Raw genomic sequence first — 18390 nt, forward strand, 5'->3', positions numbered from 1 at the left:
CTTACAGGCAGTGTGTTCCAGACCCCCACCATCCTCTGGGTGAAAAAAGTTCTCCTCAACTCCCCTCTACACCTTCCAGTTACTTTAAACCTCTGCCCCCTGGTTAGTGACTCTCTGCCATGGGAACTAGGTCCTTCCTATCCACTCTATTTAGGCCCCTCATAATTTTATGCACCTCAATTAAATCTCCCCTTGGCCTCCTCAGTTTAAACAAAAAGCTTCATAGTGCCTGCAATAGGTGGAATGTCTGTGGCGTTGCCAAAGTAGATGGCAGCACTTAGCCTGACATCCGAAAAGTTCTTTCCATGATAGATATCTATTTTTAATTGTTTTATTAAAGGCAGGTGTTTATTCATACCGGAGAAGGATGTTCAGGGTGAGATTCTGATGGAGCAGGCATGACACATATTGCAAACTCGTTTAAGCGCAGGGGGTTGTGGCTGTTTCTCAAAGCAGGGCGTATGAAAACGATTGCATTTTCGAACCGAAGTGCGTGAAAGTTCCTTCTACAAATTAGGAGAATTAGTGCTCACGACTACAATATAAGCCTGGGGGATAACCCATCCTGATCAGATTCAGGTTTAATTCAAAACTGGGGGAAAATGGCGTAGCGGTATTTAACCAGCCATGATCTGTTTGAATGGCAGAACAGGCTCGATGGGCTGAATGGCCTACTCCTGCTCCTATTTCCTATGTTCCCATGATTTTTTTCCCCAAAAGTATGCTTTATTCATAAAATTTGTAAAGTTGCATTGCAGTGCAATTCACAAGTGGCAGTTCCCATAGTGAGGTAGGTGGGCGAAGTGGTTAGTATGGGGCCCTGGGCTTTGTAGATGGGGTATGGAGTGCAGAGGAAGGGAAGTTGTGATGGATCTGGATGGAACGCTGGTTCGGCATCAGCTGAGGTGTTGTGTCCGGTTCTGGGGCACCACATTTTTGTGATGGCTATTGAGGCATTGGAGAGGGTGCAGAGGGGATTTGCGCGAATGGTTCCAGGGAAGAGGAGCTTCAGCTGGGTGGGTAGGTTGGAGAAGCTGGGGCTGCTCTCTGTGGAGGAGAAGATTGGGAGAAGATTTGGTGGAGGTGTTCGGAATCATGGGAGGGTCTGGCTGGTCTGGATGGGGATCAATTTGGTTAGATATAGTACATGGCACTCTAGGGTACCTCACTGCACTTATAGTGCAGACGGGATCTATATCATTTTTCTAATGCTGGGCAGCCCTGCACCTTCAACTTCTCATGGCTGTTTGAACCAGAAAGAAGCCACAAACTCTGCTCCGTGTTTGGGGAAAAAAAATCATATAAAAAGTTGATGAAAAATTCCATTGATCTGAAGGTAAATCAATTGGACAAATGCTGGGTTAGAGGGGCTGTACCATTTAGAGCGCTAAAATTAAAAGTCGAGAGTGAGGCTTTGCTCGTCCTCAAATGAGTTTCGACTTCATTGTTCAACAAAATATTGTATTTTGCTGTTGAGTTATGTTAACATTGACTTCTGAAAAGCATAATTTCCTGAACTAACTCTTTAACTGAATTTTGCGCTGATTGAGGTGAGGGTTGATATTCTTGAGAGATGGTACACTTACCCATTTCTTTGGCAGCGGCAGGCACTCACAGTTCAAGTCCATCATGGTTAAATGCAGAGTAAAGCTCCCTCTACTCTGCCCTAAACAATGTGTACCTCCCCTACTGCACCAGTATAATATTTCCCTTTCCTATGCCAGCCATCCTGTGGCGTCTCTTAAAAAGGGTATCTGATAGGCAGGACAGTGCCAAGGTGCCCCAGTAAGCTGGCTCATGGGGTGGCAAGATATGGGGTGGCATCTGCCATCCTCCACGTGCCCGTCCCTCCCGTATTCAGTGTGCTGAACAGATCCTGGTATAATCGCTGGCATGGCAAGTGAAGGAACTTGGCACCAAAGCCTTCACTCATTAGCTGAAGAGAAATTAGAGCCAGCAGATTTCTGGTGGGGAAATCAAAAGTTGCACAAATTTACAAGTCCTGTTGTATCTGGGAGCATATTTTTCAGGTCTTGAGGTGTTTTTTTTTTGTTTGGGAAATGGTTATTCTAATCTGCTTTGTGTGGGTCTGCTGGCTCATGTTCCCGAAGGCTAGCAAAGGTGAGACACGTTCCATGAAAATCGTCCTAAAGGCAATGGATTACCTCACTCGAGTGGTCCTTGTTTGTGTGAGCCTGGGTGGTGTTGGTCGTGGGGTGGAGGGAAGGGGGGGGGGGGGGGGGGAACATCACCAGATTAGCCTGCTCCTGCCCATTCTCAATCTTCACACGTGTGCAGTTTGCAGCAGCCTCTGGTTGTTCTGCTTTTCCACCTCTCTCCCTAGCTCAGGGGTGTTAGAGTAACTGTAACGTGCTCTATCACTACCCCAGCTAACTTGACACAACTGGGGGATTGAACCGGGCACCTTACTGCTCTATATAGAGTCATAACGGCACAGAAGGAGGCCATTTAGCCCATCAAGTCTATGCCAGCTCTCTCCAGAGCAATCCACTTAGTCCCATTCCTGCACTCTATCCTTTGTAAGTTTATTTCCCTCAAGTGCCCATCCAATTTCCTTTTGAAATCATTGATCGTGCCCGCTTCCACCACCCTCGCAGGATATGGCCCATTCCAGCCTGGGCAGTGGATTTAACAAAGAAACCATTGATACAACAGCATAAGACCACCGCTTCCCCCCCCCCCCTCCCCCGCACTTTCCCCTGCCTGCCTTTTAAACCATGAAAAACCTTCAGTAAGAAAATCTCACTCTTTACATGATTTAAAAATATCCATTCCAGAATGGATAAAATGGGGGCAACACATTGGCAACATGCCTGCCATTTTCCAACGTGTGTGGGTAGCAGGCAAGGTTCCTGCCACCAATGTGTACTTGCCAAATTTAAGCTTGGATACCTCCAAGTCATTTCACAAAATGTTAATACCCAAGTCGTTACAATAACAGACTGCAAGCAGTCCCTTTCCTGTTGTACATCTGCTTTGTATCCAGTTGATCATGACCCGAAAACCATTTCCTATTCAGGAGATGCTGCACGAACCAAATTAACTGACTGCTCCCACGAGGCAGCATGCTATCCTATACCTTGCTACGTCAGTGTATTAAACAGTATCTTCCTGCCCGTTTCAGTCTTCTGAAAAACATTTCACAGTAGTTAAAGAAAATGTTCAATTATAAAAGGGTTAAAAATTCCGATTGGACAAGTTTATGGGAACAGGCATTTGCTCAAAGCAGGAATCCAATGAATGCATTTTTTGTTCCCATGTAAATTGCCCAGATCCAAATTCCTACTCTGCAGTATCAGATGTGTGTGACCTGTGGCTCTGTTGGTAGCACTCTTGCCTCCGAGTGAGGAAGGTTGTGCGTTCAAGTCCCACTCCAGGTCTTGAGCACAAAAATCTAAGCTGATACTCCAGTAGCAGCCCTGAGGGAGTACTACACTGTCAGAGGTGCTGTCTTTTGGATGAGACGTTAAACCGAGGCCCCGTCTGCCCTCTCAGGTGGATGTAAAAGATCCCATGGAGTTATTTTGAAGAAGAGCAAGAGAGTTCTCCCCAGTGACCTGATCAATATTTATCCCTCAATCAACATCACTAAAACAGATGATCTGGTCATTAGCACGTTGTTGGTTGTGGGATCTTACTGTGCACAAATTGGCTGCCACATTTCCTACATTACAACAGTGACTACACTTCAAAAGAACTTTATTGGCTGTCAAGTGCTCTGGGACGTCTTGTGGTCGTAAAAGGCGCTATAGAAATGCAAGTATTTTTGCGAATGTAACCCTGACTGGTTTGCTTGAAGCGTTCTTCCTGTTCATTCAGTATGTGGAACTTTGAATATAAGGCTGGGTTGTAAAGGAGTATGACCATAATTGTGGGTCCAATCATTTTTTTAAATTATATCATTTGGCACTAAATTTTTTGGCTTTGAACTTAAGGAACCAAAATCAAATATCAATGGGTGGTTGATGGTCAGCACAGACTCGGTGGGCCGAAGGGCCTGTTTCAGTGCTGTATCTCTAAACTAAACTAAGATCAGGCTAATTTTGTTCTATTATCAATAATTTACTGTCCTGTTCTCATTATACTTTCCTGCAATTGGACAATGTATGCAGAGTTAGATTGCTGACAGTCCGATTCCAGGCACAAATTAAATTAAGAGGCTCTGAAGTCATGCACTGTAAGTGGGAGGTGCAAGTACTTTGCATCGTTTGAACCTGCAGATTCCATTTCTGCCTGATAGCTGCTGCCCTTTACAATCTTTAGCACATTTCGAACTACATTCACGATTACAAATATGCAATTAGGTTTCTAATCCTTTTTCTTCTTGAAAGTGATGCCCATCTTCACAAGCTTAAAGTTCTCAAAGGGTTAAGGCTTGCCTGCTTCAGAATGTTCTTATAAGTCCAATGTGGACGGAACATGGACACAGTGCAGCATGTTCGTGGGAGTGACCTGATATAATGGAACAATAGGAGTCCTTCAGCATAGCTCAAAGATATGGTCTGTAGATGGGAAATAAGAGCTTGTACATTTTATGCCACTTTATCCTCTGCTTCCTATGCATTATTGCCTGAATTAGCAGCCAATTCTGAATCCTAGCCTTTTTATCGGAAAGGAAATGAGATAGTCACATGGTCAGGAGTACAGAGATGGCAGAGTATCTTTTGGCATAAACAAGCTTGTGGAATTCGGTCCAGCTTTGCACTTTGAGTGCTAAAATGCCCATTTAAATTTTGAGAGAGAGACTTCAGTACTGCCCCAAACGACAAGGCAAAGGTTCAGACAACTTGGGTCCAGATGATTCTCCTAAGGCCGCAGGAAGATTTCTGCACCAACCCTCGCAAAAGCTAGATTAAAATTGAGAGACATTGATCATTTCAAAATGACGCAACTACCACTGATTGCCAAGAGATTTTCCATTCTTTTAGATTTAGAATGGACGCCAGGAGAGACTTTGTCACGTACGCAGAGAGAGAGAGTTGGACGGCTGTGGAATTCACTTCCAGGGTTAGTGTTTCAGGCAGAACTTGTGTCAACATTTGAGATGAAGTGAGATAGGTTGATGAAGGGAGCTGGGCGGAGGTTAAATGCCAATATGGACTGTTTAGGCTGAATGGCCTGTTTCTGAACCACTGCAAGAGGTAGCTTAATTTTTTTTTTTACTTCCACAATATACTTTATTCATAAAAATCTGTAAAAATTACATTCCCAAACAGTTTAAAACAGCATCAAGTCAAAAAATACAAACAGTGCAAAGGTGATCAGTTTCCTTCTATACAATCATGAGTTGCCTCACAACCCTTCCATTTCACATTTGTCGTGCCAGATACATTTTTACATTATGCAGGAGACAGAAATTTTCCCGATACAGTTCGAGGGGTTTCCCATGGATCCAGCCCCTCCGTTCAGCTTGGTGGGAGGACCTTACACTGTGGTCTTTCCCCACTGAGCCTTTGCTGTGGCTGCCCCAAGCTTTAGTGCGTCCCTCAGCACGTAGTCCTGGACCTTGGAATGTGCCAGTCTGCAACATTCGGTCGTGGACAACTCTTTGCGCTGGAAGACCAGCAAGTTTCGGGCAGACCAAAGGGCGTCTTTCACCGAATTGATAGTCCTCCAGCAGCAGTTGATGTTTATCTCGGTGTGCGTCCCTGGGAACAGCCCGTAGAGCACAGACTCCTGTGTTACAGAGCTGCTTGGGATGAACCTCGACAAAAACCACTGCATCTCTTTCCACAATGTGTCTTTTTTTTATTTTTTTTTATTTCCAAAATATACTTTATTCATAAAAATCTGTAAAAATTACATTGCCAAACAGTTTCCAAACAGCACCAAAAAATACAAACATTGCAAGGGAGATCAGTTTCCTTCAATACTGTCATGAGTTTCTTCCCAACCCTTCCGTTTCTCAATTGTCATGTCAATTACAGTTTTACATTTACAGCAATTCAGAATATTAACGATACAGTTCGAGGGGTTTCCCATGGATCCAGCCCCTCAGTCTAGCTTGGTGGGGGAACCTTACACTGTGGTCTTTCCCCATTGAGCCTTTGCTGCGGCTGCCCCAAGCTTTAGTGCGTCCCTCAGCACGTAGTCCTGGACCTTGGAATGTGCCAGTCTGCAACATTCGGTGGTGGACAACTCTTTGCGCTGGAAGACCAGCAAGTTTCGGGCAGACCAAAGGGCGTCTTTCACCGAATTGATAGTCCTCCAGCAGCAGTTGATGTTTGTCTCGGTGTGCGTCCCTGGGAACAGCCCGTAGAGCACAGACTCCTGTGTTACAGAGCTGCTTGGGATGAACCTTGACAAAAACCACTGCATCTCTTTCCACACCTGCTTTGCAAAGGCACATTCCAGGAGGAGGTGGGCGACCGTCTCTTCCCCACCACAGCCAACGCGGGGGCACTGTGCGGAGGGGGCGAGACTTCGGGTGTGCATGAAGGATCTGACGGGGAGGGCCCTTCTCACCACCAGCCAAGCTACGTCTTGGTGCTTGTTTGAAAGTTCTGGTGATGAGGCATTCCGCCAAATGACTTTGACGGTCTGCTCGGGGAACCATCCGACAGGATCCACCGTTTCCTTTTCCCGTAGGGCCTTGAGGACATTCCGTGCAGACCACTGCCTGATGGACCGGTGGTCAAAGGTGTTTTTCCGCAGAAACTGCTCCACGAAGGATAGGTGGTACGGCGCCGCCCAACTGCACGGAGCGTTCCGCGGCAATGTGACCAGGCCCATCCTTCGCAACACCGGGGACAGATAGAACCTCAGCACGTAGTGACACTTGGAGTTTGCGTACTGGGGATCTACACATAGCTTGATGCAGCCGCACACGAAGGTGGTCATCAGGATGAGGGCCACGTTGGGTACATTTTTCCCGCCCTTGTCCAGAGATTTGAACATCGTGTCCCTCCGGACCCGGTCCATTTTAGATCCCCAGACGAAGCGGAAAATGGCTCGGGTGACTGCCACGGCGCAGGAGTGGGGTATGGGCCAGACCTGCGCCACGTAGAGCAACAACGTGAGCGCCTCGCACTTGATGACCAGGTTCTTACCCACAATGGAGAGAGACCGCTGCCCCCACATGCCCAACTTTTGTCGTACCTTGGCTACTCGCTCCTCCCATGTTTTGGTGCACGCCCCGGCCCTTCCGAACCATATCCCCAGCACCTTCAGGTAATCTGACCTGACGGTGAAGGGGACAAAGGATCGGTCAGCCCAGTTCCCAAAGAACATGGCCTCGCTCTTGCCGTGGTTAACTTTGGCTCCCGAGGCCAGTTCGAACTGGTCGCAGATGCTCATCAGTCTGCGCACGGACAGCGGATCCGAGCAGAAGACGGCGACGTCATCCATGTACAGGGAGGTTTTGACCTGAGTGCCTCCGCTGCCTGGGATTGTCACCCCTCTTATGCTCGCATCCTTCCTAATAGACTCAGCAAAGGGTTCAATACAGCAAACAAACAAGACCGGGGACAGAGGACAGCCCTGTCTGACTCCAGATTTGATCGGGAAACTTTCAGATTCCCACCCGTTGATTGACACTGCGCTACTGATGTTTGTGTAGAGCAGTTGGATCCAATTGCAGATTCCCTCCCCAAACCCCATTTTGGAAAGCACGTCCATCATGTAGGTGTGCGATATCCTGTCAAAAGCCTTCTCCTGGTCCAGGCTGATGAGGCAGGTGTCCACCCTCCTGTCCCGTACGTAGGCGATCGTATCCCTGAGTAGCGCGAGGCTATCAGAGATCTTCCTGCCGGGTACAGTACAGGTCTGATCGGGGTGAATCACCAGCTCCAGAGCAGACTTGACTCGACTGGCTATGACTTTGGACAGAATCTTGTAATCAACATTAAGCAGTGAGATGGGCCGCCAATTTCTGATTTCTACCCTCTCCCCCTTCTGCTTGTAAATGAGGGTGATGATGCCTTTTCTCATGGATTCTGACATGCTACCGGCCAGGAGCATACTCTCGTATACTTCCAGCAGGTCCGGGCCGACCCAGTCCCACAGGGCCGAGTACAACTCGACCGGTAAGCCGTCGCTCCCGGGAGTTTTACTCGCCTCGAAAGACTCGACGGCCTTTGTCAGCTCGTCCAGAGTTAGCGGCTTGTCCAGTCCCTCCCTCCTGCTGTCATCTAAGACCTCTGTGATAGATGACAGGAAGGACTGGGAGGCTCTGCTGTCTGTGGGCTTCGCGTCATACAGCCCAGCATAAAAGGATTTGCTGATCCTTAGTATGTCGGACTGCGAAGACGTTACCGAGCCATCTTCTTCCTTCAGGCTGCTGATAACAGAGCTCTCTCTGTGTACCTTTTGGAAGAAGTAACGCGAGCACGTCTCATCCTGCTCGATGGAGCGGACTCTGGACCGGAAGATGATCTTGGAGGCCTCCTTGGCAAAGAGCGAGGCCTGCTGGCTCTTCACCTCTTGGAGGTCCTCCTTGACCTCGACCCCCATTGACTGCAACCGGAGTAGATTTTGCATAATTTTCTGGAGTCGGGACAGTTCCCTCTGTCTCTCTCTCGCCTTCTGAACACCTTTGTGGATGAAGAACCTCTTGATGTTCTCCTTAATCGCTTCCCACCAGTGAACTGGAGACTCAAAGAGGGGTTTCACGGTCCTCCAACCATTGTAATCCCTTTTGAGTTCCTCAACGTTCTCTGGGGTCAGCAGTGTCGCATTGAGCTTCCACGTCCCTCTGCCAACCCGCTGGTCGTCCTGTAAGTGACAGTCGGCCAGTAAGAGGCAGTGGTCGGAGAAGAACACCGGCTTGACGTCGGTGGATCCGACCGTGACAGCACGGGAAACAAACAGGAAGTCAATCCTGGAACGGGCAGACCCGTCCGATCTTGACCATGTGTATCTGCGCTGCGCTCCGTCTGCAGGTTTGCTGAAGACGTCGTGCAGTTTGGCATCCTTAACTGTTTCTATGAGGAATCTGGACGTAGCGTCCAGTTTTCTGTCGTCACTGCCGGATCGTCCAGCCGCATCGATGATGCAGTTGAAGTCACCGCCTAGGATGACCGGCCTGGACGTCGCCAGCAGCAGTGGGAGCTGCTGGAAGACGGTCAGCCGCTCGCTGCGTTGTACCGGGGCGTACACGTTGATCAACCGGAGCGGAGCGTTGTTGTACATCACGTCTGCTACGAGGAGGCGGCCGCCCACCACCTCCTTAACTTCGGAGATGGTGAAGTTACCTCCCCGCAGCAGAATACCCAGGCCGGAGGAACGGCAGTCATTACCCCCCGACCAGATCGATGGCCCGTGGGACCACCATCGCGACCACTGCCTGTAGGTGCTGAGGTGTGGTATTCCACACTCCTGCAGAAACAGTAGGTCAGCTTTGACCTTGGCAAGGTAATCCAAGGTTGAAACACATCGCGTAGTCGATTTAATGCTACGCACATTAATGGAAGCAATTCTTACACCCATTTTTAACTAAAAATTAGTTGTTGCTTCCCATACCATTTGTCCTCGCTAGTCCCAGTCCTTCCCCTTCGGGATGTTCCTGCATACCCATCGTATGCGCAAGCAGTTTCACGTTGGTTGGGCTCAGAAACCCCTCCTGATTTTTCCTGCAGGGTTTGTGCCGCTCGGGTGACATCGGGGGGGTCTTGTAGGCAGAGAGGATTGGGTTGTCCTCAGCTGCTTCCATCTGTTCCTCCTCGAAAACATCACAGCTCCCGGTCTCCCGGAGCTCAGGTGCGCCAGACGTGTCTTTGCTCCCGGTATCCCGGAGCTGAGATGCGTTGGCCACGTCGTTACGTGTGGGGAATTGGGGTTGGGGCACGCCGGGTCCATCACAGCTTCCAGTGCCCGGGGGCTGGGATGCTTGATCATCCATCTCGGAGTTCTGCCGCCTCTTTTGAAGGGGCTGTCGTTCCAGCATTTCCCCGTCCAGTGAAGAGGAGTTGTTGCAGTCTGATTCAGAAGAGAGCCTCCTCTTGCCACTGGTTTGGGTGGTGGCTTTGGGATGTTTTTTCTTTGTGGTTTTCCTCTGGACCACTTGCCACTGACCTGTTTGTCCATCTGCTGCCTCCTCCTCCATTGATTCTGTCTGTGGAGGAGGGGTTTCCGGGCGCTGGGTAGGTGCTGGGTCGTTGGTTTCAGCCGCCTCCCCTTCCTTCTCAGGTTGAAGTTCCTCACTGCGGAGAAGGTTGCTGGTCTCCTTTCGAACAGCGGGCGCCTTCGTCGAACCTTCGCCCTGCCATTCCTTGGACCTTGCCGCCTGAGCATAGCTGAGACAACGTTTGGGGCAGGTCTTGTAGAGATGGCCTGCCGCACCGCACAAGTTGCAACACTTAGTCTGCTTACAGTCCTTGGTCTGATGGCCTTCCTCCTTGCAGTTCTTGCAAACAACCGTGCTGCAGTTGGCTGCCATGTGACCAAATTTGCCACAGGTGCGACAAACTCTGGGCTGCCCAGCGTAGACCAAGAAGCCTCGACTTCCCCCGATAGCGAAGCTGGAGGGAGGGTGGATGATGGCTCCACTGGGATCTACCTTCAAGGTCACCTTGACCTGCCGCTTGCTGGTCCAGATCCCAAAGGGGTCCTTGACATCAGTGCTGCTGCCGGCCACCTCGACGTACCTGGCGAGAAAGGTGAGTACATCCACCACCGGAACATGGGGGTTGTAGAGGTGAATCGTCACCACCCGGTCCCGTTGTGACGGAAGCGTGAAGAGCGGCTCCGCTGTGAGGATCGACAGTGGCGCCCGGTCCCCTTTCTCCTTGAACGCCTTCAGGAACTTGATGCATCCCGCCACGTTCCGGAACGTCACGTCGAAGTATCCACTGCTGGGGAAATCCTGCAGGCAGAAGACAATGTGTCATCCAATGGAGACGTCTGGTCTGTCGTCTGTTTGCAGCACCAGAGCAGAGGCCCCTCGAATACATCCAGTCAGTTGTACACCTTACAGTTGCGTCATGTTACAAGGAACCATCAGAGACTGCACTCTGCATGCAAGGGAGGGGTTCCCAAGAGCACAGAGATAGACTGTAACTATGGAAACACTAATTGACTTCCTTGTGATCGTAAACCGTTTTTAATGTGATTATACGGAAGGGAGTCAGGTCCTTTTTTAAAAACATATGACAGTCAGTGGTGTGATCTTAAAAGGGTTTCACTGAGTCATCCAAGTTAGTATTGGTGTCTGCTGTGAAATACTGTAAGGAATTCAGGCCCAATGTGATGTCCTGGACTAGTTTTGATGGCTGAGATGAGTGGGAGAGAAATTCTCCAGAGTTTCCACCCCCACCCCCCCCCCCGAAATTGACCTGGGTTTTTAACCTGTTTTTTTGCCTTTTCCTGGAGATCACATGTTTTCGGGTGAGGGTAGAGAGAGTATATATCATAATGCACAGGGTTGCACAATTGTAAGGGACAGGCTGGATAGACCAGAGGGTCTTTACCCGTCCGTCAATATTTGTAAAATGACAATTAGTTACTCCGTCTCATGAGATGGTCAGTAAAAGGACTGTACTGGCCCTATAATGCGGTCCCCACACAGCACTGCTGGTGTGAGTACTGTTTGTTGGCTCCAGTCATGTTATAGGGAGGCTGCCCAATTAAAATATGTTCAGGACCTCAATGACCTTTGTGCTAGCCCACTTGACCACATTGGGATCTGTTCAGCACCTCAAGCACAATGGCAGCCTCGGGCCTTCACGCCAGGGAATACATTTGAAGTCATGGATGTGTTCGTTCCATAGCTAGTCCATAGCCATCCACAGCGATAACTGAGACTCTATCCCAGTACAGCTCTCCTCTGTTTGCTGTTATTTTGTTGTGTGGAGAGCCCCTTCACAGTACCTTGAACTCGATGGAAATACACAATCAGGAGAGATGCAAAGTGGGCTGCCATCTTGCTATCGCCCTGTTTTCCACTATCTCACAAAGTCAGGATCTACCCCAGTGTCCCTATATCCAGTGTAACCCTGCCTCTCATAGGGCTAGAATGGATCCTGCACCAGAATGTCAAACCATGTTACCACATAATGTCAGCAACTGCTCCATCTCAGTGTCCACAAAAAAGTGACAAATGTATCATCATTTCCATAAAATGTAGGTGTATAAAATGGTTTGCTTTGTAATACAATAATGCCGTTAACATTTGCCACCATTTTCAAGAACTGCCACCCAATCTTGCCCTGTCAGATGGATCATCCACTCAACGCTTCTGGCTGAAGATTGTTGCAAATGCTTCAACCTTATCTCTCGCACTGTTGTGTTGGGCTCCCCCATCATTGAGGATGGGGATATTTGTGGAGCCACCTCCTCCAGTTAGTTGTTTCATTGTCCACCACCATTCATGACTGGATGTGGCAGGACTGCAGAGCTTAGATCTGATTCGTTGGTTGTGGGATCGCTTAGCCCTGTCTATTGCATGCTGCTTACACAGTTTGACATGCAAGTAGTCCTGGGTTGTACCTTCACCAAGTTGGCACCTCATTTTGAGGTATGCCTGGTGCTGCTCCTGGCATGCCCTCCTGCACTCTTCATTGAACCAGGGTTGATCCCCCAGCTTGATTGTAATGGTAGAGTGAGAGATATCCTGAGCCATGAGGTTACAGATTGTGGTTGAATACAGTTCTGCTGATGGCCCACAGTGCCTCATGGATGCCCAGTTTTGAGCTGCTAGATCTGTTCTGAATCTATCCCATTTATCACGGTGGTAGAGTCACGCAATACGATGGTGGGTATCCTCAACGTGAAGATGGGGTTTTGTCTCCGCAAGGACTATGCGGTGGTCACTCCTGCCATCAGTCAGTAGTGGTGCTACTGAGCCACTTTTGGTGATGGACATTGAAGTCCCCACCCAGAGTATATTCTGTGCCTTTGCCACCCTCCGATTATTTGAATCTCTGGTGTTTGATGTCCTGGTGTTGCAGAACTCCTTCAAACATGTTCTCTTGAAAATGACTCCAAGTCATCTCTAAATTAAGCTAGAAACAGAATAAATCACCAAAGCTCAGAAAGACGTGCACTCATTTCGAAGCAACAGTGAGCTGTGCCACTGGGGATGCTGTGTGGCATACAAGTGTTGTTCACTGACCTTTGACCTCATGTCAATAAAGTTAATTGAGGTCAACGATTGAAGATGAGGCTGATTCTAACGCATGTCTCTCTTCTGTCTTGCAGCCTGGTAAGGTCGATCCCCCGAGTACTCACAGTTTTAAGGAGAAAACGTTTAAGAAGAAGAAGAACTGTGCAGTATGCAAGCAGCCAATCACATCCCAGGGAATCTTATGTCGTGGTAAGTAAGGTCCTGTGGATGGAGAGTTCTTGTTCACCCTGGAATGTTCAAACCGAGGCCCTGTCCGCCCCCCCAGGTGGATGTAAAAGATCCCAAGGCACTATTTTGAAGAAGATCAGGGGAGTTCTCCCTGGTGTCCTGGCCAATATTTATTCCTCAACCAACATCACTAAAATATTATCTCATTGCTGTCCGTGGGAGCTTGCTTTGCATAAATTGGCTGCCATGTTTCCCACAACAGTGACTACACTTCAAAAGTACTTAATTGGCTGTAAAGCACTTTGGGACATTGTGAGGTCGTGAAAGGTGCTATATAAATGCACATTCTCTCTTTCTTTTAAGAGTATGAGCTCCTCTTCTAGAATAATCTTTTTGCTCGCCCTCTCCGGGCCGGGCAGCAACGATGGTGGATACAATCTGCGGGTGGGGGGGGGGGGCTGGGGCGGGGCATCACTTCCTTCCAGATTTGTATCTACTGACTCCAGAATGCACAATTCTTTGTCACATTTTCTAATAAAAATGTTGGCCTCTGCTCGGGCTTCCCAGCAGCAGCCTGGCTGGAGGGGTCACGAACTCACAGGACAGGGAAACATGGAGGTGAGGCTAGGACCCATCATTCAATCAAATAACACCAACTTGCATTTCTATAGCAACTTGCATTTGTATAGCACCTCGCACATCCTAATCACTGTGGAGGAACATTATCAAACGAAATTTGACACTGAGCTGCACAAGAAGATAGGTTTTAAGGAGTGTCTTAAAGGAGGGAAGTGAGGCGGAGAGGTTTAGGGAGGGAATCCCAGAGCTTGTGGCCCAGGCAGCAGGCACGGCCGCCAATGGTGCAGCGATTTAAAATCAGGCATGCACAAGAGGCCAGAATTAGAGGAGTGCAGGTATCTCGGAGGATTGTGGAACTGGAGGAGATTACAGAGATAGGGAGGGGGCGAGGCCGTGGAGGGATTTGAAAACAAGGATGAGAATTTTTCAAATCCAGGGACTGTTGTATTTGGCCGCCACTAAGATTCAGTAGGGAGAGTTTACACTCGTACATCAAAAACAGACATTCATTGTTTGACCATGGTTGATAGAATTTGCAAAATCAAATACAGGAAGGTCATGGGTTTTGGCTTATGCTCTTGCTCCATCTGTCACAAACAATATAATCATAGAATGATGCAGTACAGAAGGAGACCATTCAGCCCATCGTGTCTGTGCCGGATTTTTAATGAAAGAGCTTTCCAATTAGTTTTACTCCCCCGCCCCCTCTAGGCTCTTTCCCCATTGCCATGCAATTTATTTTCCCCTTCAAGTATCTATCCAATTCCCTTTTGAAAGTTACTATAAAATCTGCTTCCACCGCCCTTTCAGGCAGCGCGTTCCAGATCACAACAACTCACCGCCAGTGGAAACTGTTGTTCCTTATTTACTCTATCAAAAGCCTTCACCTATTTTGTGCATTCTGAGAAGGGGGAGATTTAGGGACTCCTAGCCCTTTGTTTTTTGAGACACCAGAATTTTGAAATTTCCAGAAGACCCCAGATGTGGAGATGAAGGGACACACACTGCAGCACAATATAACACTACCAGATATCAGAGCGTCACAGGCCAGCTCCTGAATAACTAAATTATTGAAACAGGAACGACAGCTGGCTTCAGAAACTTAGCAATCTATCCTTCCAAACAACAGCATCTCAATGCAGTTTAACACCATTGTTACTGTGACATGTATTTTGCACTGAAATGGAAAATACATCAGATTTATAAAATTATGAGGGGTTTAGATAGAGTGGATAGGAAGGCCCAATACCCCTTGGATGAGGGCTCTATAACCGGTGGGGGAGGGGGGTGCAGAGATTAAAACGTAGGAAGTTTAGAGGGGATTCGAGGGGAAATTCTTTCACTGAGGGTGGTGAGGATCTGGAACGCACTGTCTGAAAGGGTGGTAGAGGCAGAAACCCTCAACATTTAGAAAGTAATTGGATATGCACTTGTAGTGTCGTAAGCTACAAGTCTACGGGCCAAGAGCTGGAAAGTGGGCTTCAGCTGGATGGCTACTTGTAAGCTAGTGCAGGCATGATGGGCCAAATGGCCTCCTTCCATTAATTTTTATGATTTAGTGAAGAGCTGACACGTGTGAGAAAATAGGCCACAGAAAATTGGAGCGAAGGTACCATGTAAGATGGAGCCTGTATCACCGAGGGAGACCCACCAGCGGGAGCCTGTATCACCGAGGGAGACCCACCAGCGGGAGCCTGTATCACCGAGGGAGACCCACCAGCGGGAGCCTGTATCACCGAGGGAGACCCACCAGCGGGAGCCCAAAGGGACATTCATTGATTTGAGTCTAAAACGTCCTCAGAAAGTCGCTTTTCAGAACTGATCTCTCTTTTTCAGATGCTGCCATACTGGCATTATCTGTTTTCATTTCATATTTCCAGCAGACACTGCTTTCTTTCAATTTGTGAGCTGCTGAACAAAGTAAATGAGCACTGGAATGCTGTCAAAATGAAATGAATCAAATGGCACTGGTTGTCAAACAGATTGGTTTTTAAAAAAAATATTAGGCTGTGGATTGGAAAGTCCCTGACTGTAACCTCCCAGGGAAATATCCTGCATTACAGTAAATGCTCCTAACCCTCCCCCCATTGAACTGTGTTAATCAGATACATGGATGAAGGAGTGAGATTAGTGTGTGAGCCCATTCAGCTCACTGTTTCTCTGAAGGCTGGGCGTGTACTTAAACATCTCCAGCCAAGCCCAGTGTTTATGGGCGCCGATTTTATTTTTATTTTTTTAACCCATTCAAAACCCATCCACTTGTACATTTCCTGCCTGTCACCATCCCAAACATCAGTGAGGTTTATAATACAGTTACAACATACAACTGCGAGTTCAGATTTTCAACATTAGTGGGCCTGAAAACAGGAGGAACCAGCTCAACACTAGACTGAAGCTCTCCAGCTTGGAGCCAGACATCGCCTCATTGGTGTCTCATCAGAAGCAGCACCATTCGTCCCATTCATTCTGATGGAGTTTATTTTTGCAGTGGCAAGTGAGTGGGGTAGGACTGGTAGGTGGACCGTGGAGTCTTTTGCCCTATCTAAGTGGTCCACGGACGCAGATGTTTGAGGCTCACTGCTTTAAATCCTCAGCATTTCCAGAAGATGCATAATAGGTGTATAAAATTATGAGGGGCCTAGACAGAGTGGATAGGAAGGACCTATTTCCCTTAGCAGAAATCTCAATAAACAGGGGGCAGAGATTTAAAGTAATTGATAGAAGGATTGGAGGGGAGTTGAGTAATTTTTTCACCCAGAGGATGGTGGGAGGCTGGAACTCATTGCCTGAAAGGATGGTAGAGGCAGGAACACTCATCGCATTTCAAAAAGTACTTGGATATGCACTTGAAGTGCTGTAACCTACAGGGCTGTGGACTAACTGCTAAAAAGTGGGATTAGGCTGGATGGCTCTTTGTCGACTGATACAGATACGATGGGCCAAATGGTCTCTTTCTGTACTGTAAATATTCTGTTTCTATGTTCAGATGTGGCTAGTTGGAAGGGCACTTAAGCCTGTAGTTTGCACCTTTTGTTTTTGGTAAATGATGGGTTGGGTTGAGCAGCTTTAAGTAGAAAGGAAGAGTTGAATTTATCTGGACCAGCTTGTAGGAATTTGCATTGTGTACATGAGAGAAGAGAATCTAGGGTTATGGGGACAGGATGGGAAGAGGTAATCGTAGTGGGAGGAGGTGTGTGTGGAGTATAAACACTAGCAGAGACTATTTGTGCCGAATGGCCTGTTTCTGTGCTGTAGACGTAATTCTATGTCTCACACCAGCTCCCTTCCGTCTCGTTGTCTGCCTGATTTATGCAAACTCGCCACTTCCAGAACAGTCTCGGCTCCTCCTTTTACCTTGAATCCTTGGAACATTTCAAAAGCAGGTTGAGCATTCCACTCCCATTAAACCCAAGGGAAGGCTGCCGCAGAATTTGAGAATCACAAAGCTGGTCGTGCTCTCCACCTCACCTGCGAGAGCGAGAGAGGGGGAGAGGTGTGGGGATATACACTGACCTGAAGTTGAAGGGAGGAGAGAAAAAGCTACTGGAGGCTGCCAGCTTCACTGGGACCCAACAACAACTTGCATTTATATAACACCTTTTAATATAGTAAAATGTCCCAAGGCACATCACAGGAGCATAAATCAACCAAAATCTGACACTGAGCCACATAAGGAGACATTGGGTCCGGTGACCAAAAGCTTGGTCAAAGAGGTAGGTTTTAAGGTGTGTCTTAAAGGAGGAAAGAGGTGCAGAGAGGGAATACCAGAGCTTAGGGCCCAGAGACCTGAAGCCAACAATGCTGGAGCGATTAAAATCAGGGATGTTGGAGACCAGAATTAGTTTAGCATAGATATCTTGGTGAGTTGTGGGGCTGGAGGAGATTACAGAGACAGGGAGGGGGCGAAGCCATGGAAGGATTTGAAAACAAGGATGAGAATTTTAACATTGAGGCGTTGCTTGACTGGGAGCCAGTGTAAATCAGTGAGCACAGGGTGGTAGGTGAGCAGGACTTGGTGCGAGTTAAGACATGGGCAGCAGAGTTTTGGATGACTTCAAGTTTATGGAGAGTAGAATGTGGGAGACCAGCCAGGAGTGTGTTGGAATAGTCAAGTCCAGAGGTAACAAAGGCATGAATGAGGGTTTCAGCAGCAGATGAGCTAAGGTAGGGGCAAAGTCAGGTGATGTTATGAAGGTGGAAAAAGGCGGTCTTAGTGATGGTTCAAATATGAGGTTAGAAGCTCATCTCAAGGTTATGAACGGTTCAGCCTCATACAGTTGCAAGGGTGGGATAGAGTCGGTGGCTAGGGATGGGGACCGAAGGCAATGTCATGAGTCCTCCCAATAAACCCAGTATGCAGGCCCAAGGCTGAGGGAAGATCTGGCACACAGAGTGGAGCTGAATTCTAAGTAATAACGCACAGTAAGTATACAATAGGATTGGCACAGAAAGAAAGGATGGACTCACTAGCCGCATTTATTAAAGATGCCAGCTGAGGTGCAATGTCAAAAGTAATCAGCAACTCCTCCCGCAGATGATTTATGATGCGCCACAGAGCTAAT

General features: G+C 48.1%; 1 protein-coding gene across 8 annotated transcripts in view; it reads left to right on the forward strand.

Moving 5' to 3' along the window:
• The window catches only part of LOC137358700 (tensin-2-like), a 236442-nt gene that overhangs the window by 84449 nt on the left and 133603 nt on the right, over window positions 1-18390 (forward strand). For 6 of the 8 annotated variants that reach the window (XM_068024925.1, XM_068024922.1, XM_068024923.1 and 3 more), the window contains one exon: window positions 13156-13270. In XM_068024925.1, the coding sequence (XP_067881026.1) occupies window positions 13156-13270 (115 nt within the window). Of the gene's footprint in view, window positions 1-4949; window positions 5029-13155; window positions 13271-18390 lie in introns of those variants that run through there. The other 2 variants (XM_068024924.1, XM_068024929.1) reach the window with 2 other exon arrangements.

The sequence above is a fragment of the Heterodontus francisci genome, chromosome X (assembly GCF_036365525.1).
Source record: "Heterodontus francisci isolate sHetFra1 chromosome X, sHetFra1.hap1, whole genome shotgun sequence".
Classification (NCBI taxonomy): Eukaryota; Metazoa; Chordata; class Chondrichthyes; order Heterodontiformes; family Heterodontidae; genus Heterodontus; species Heterodontus francisci.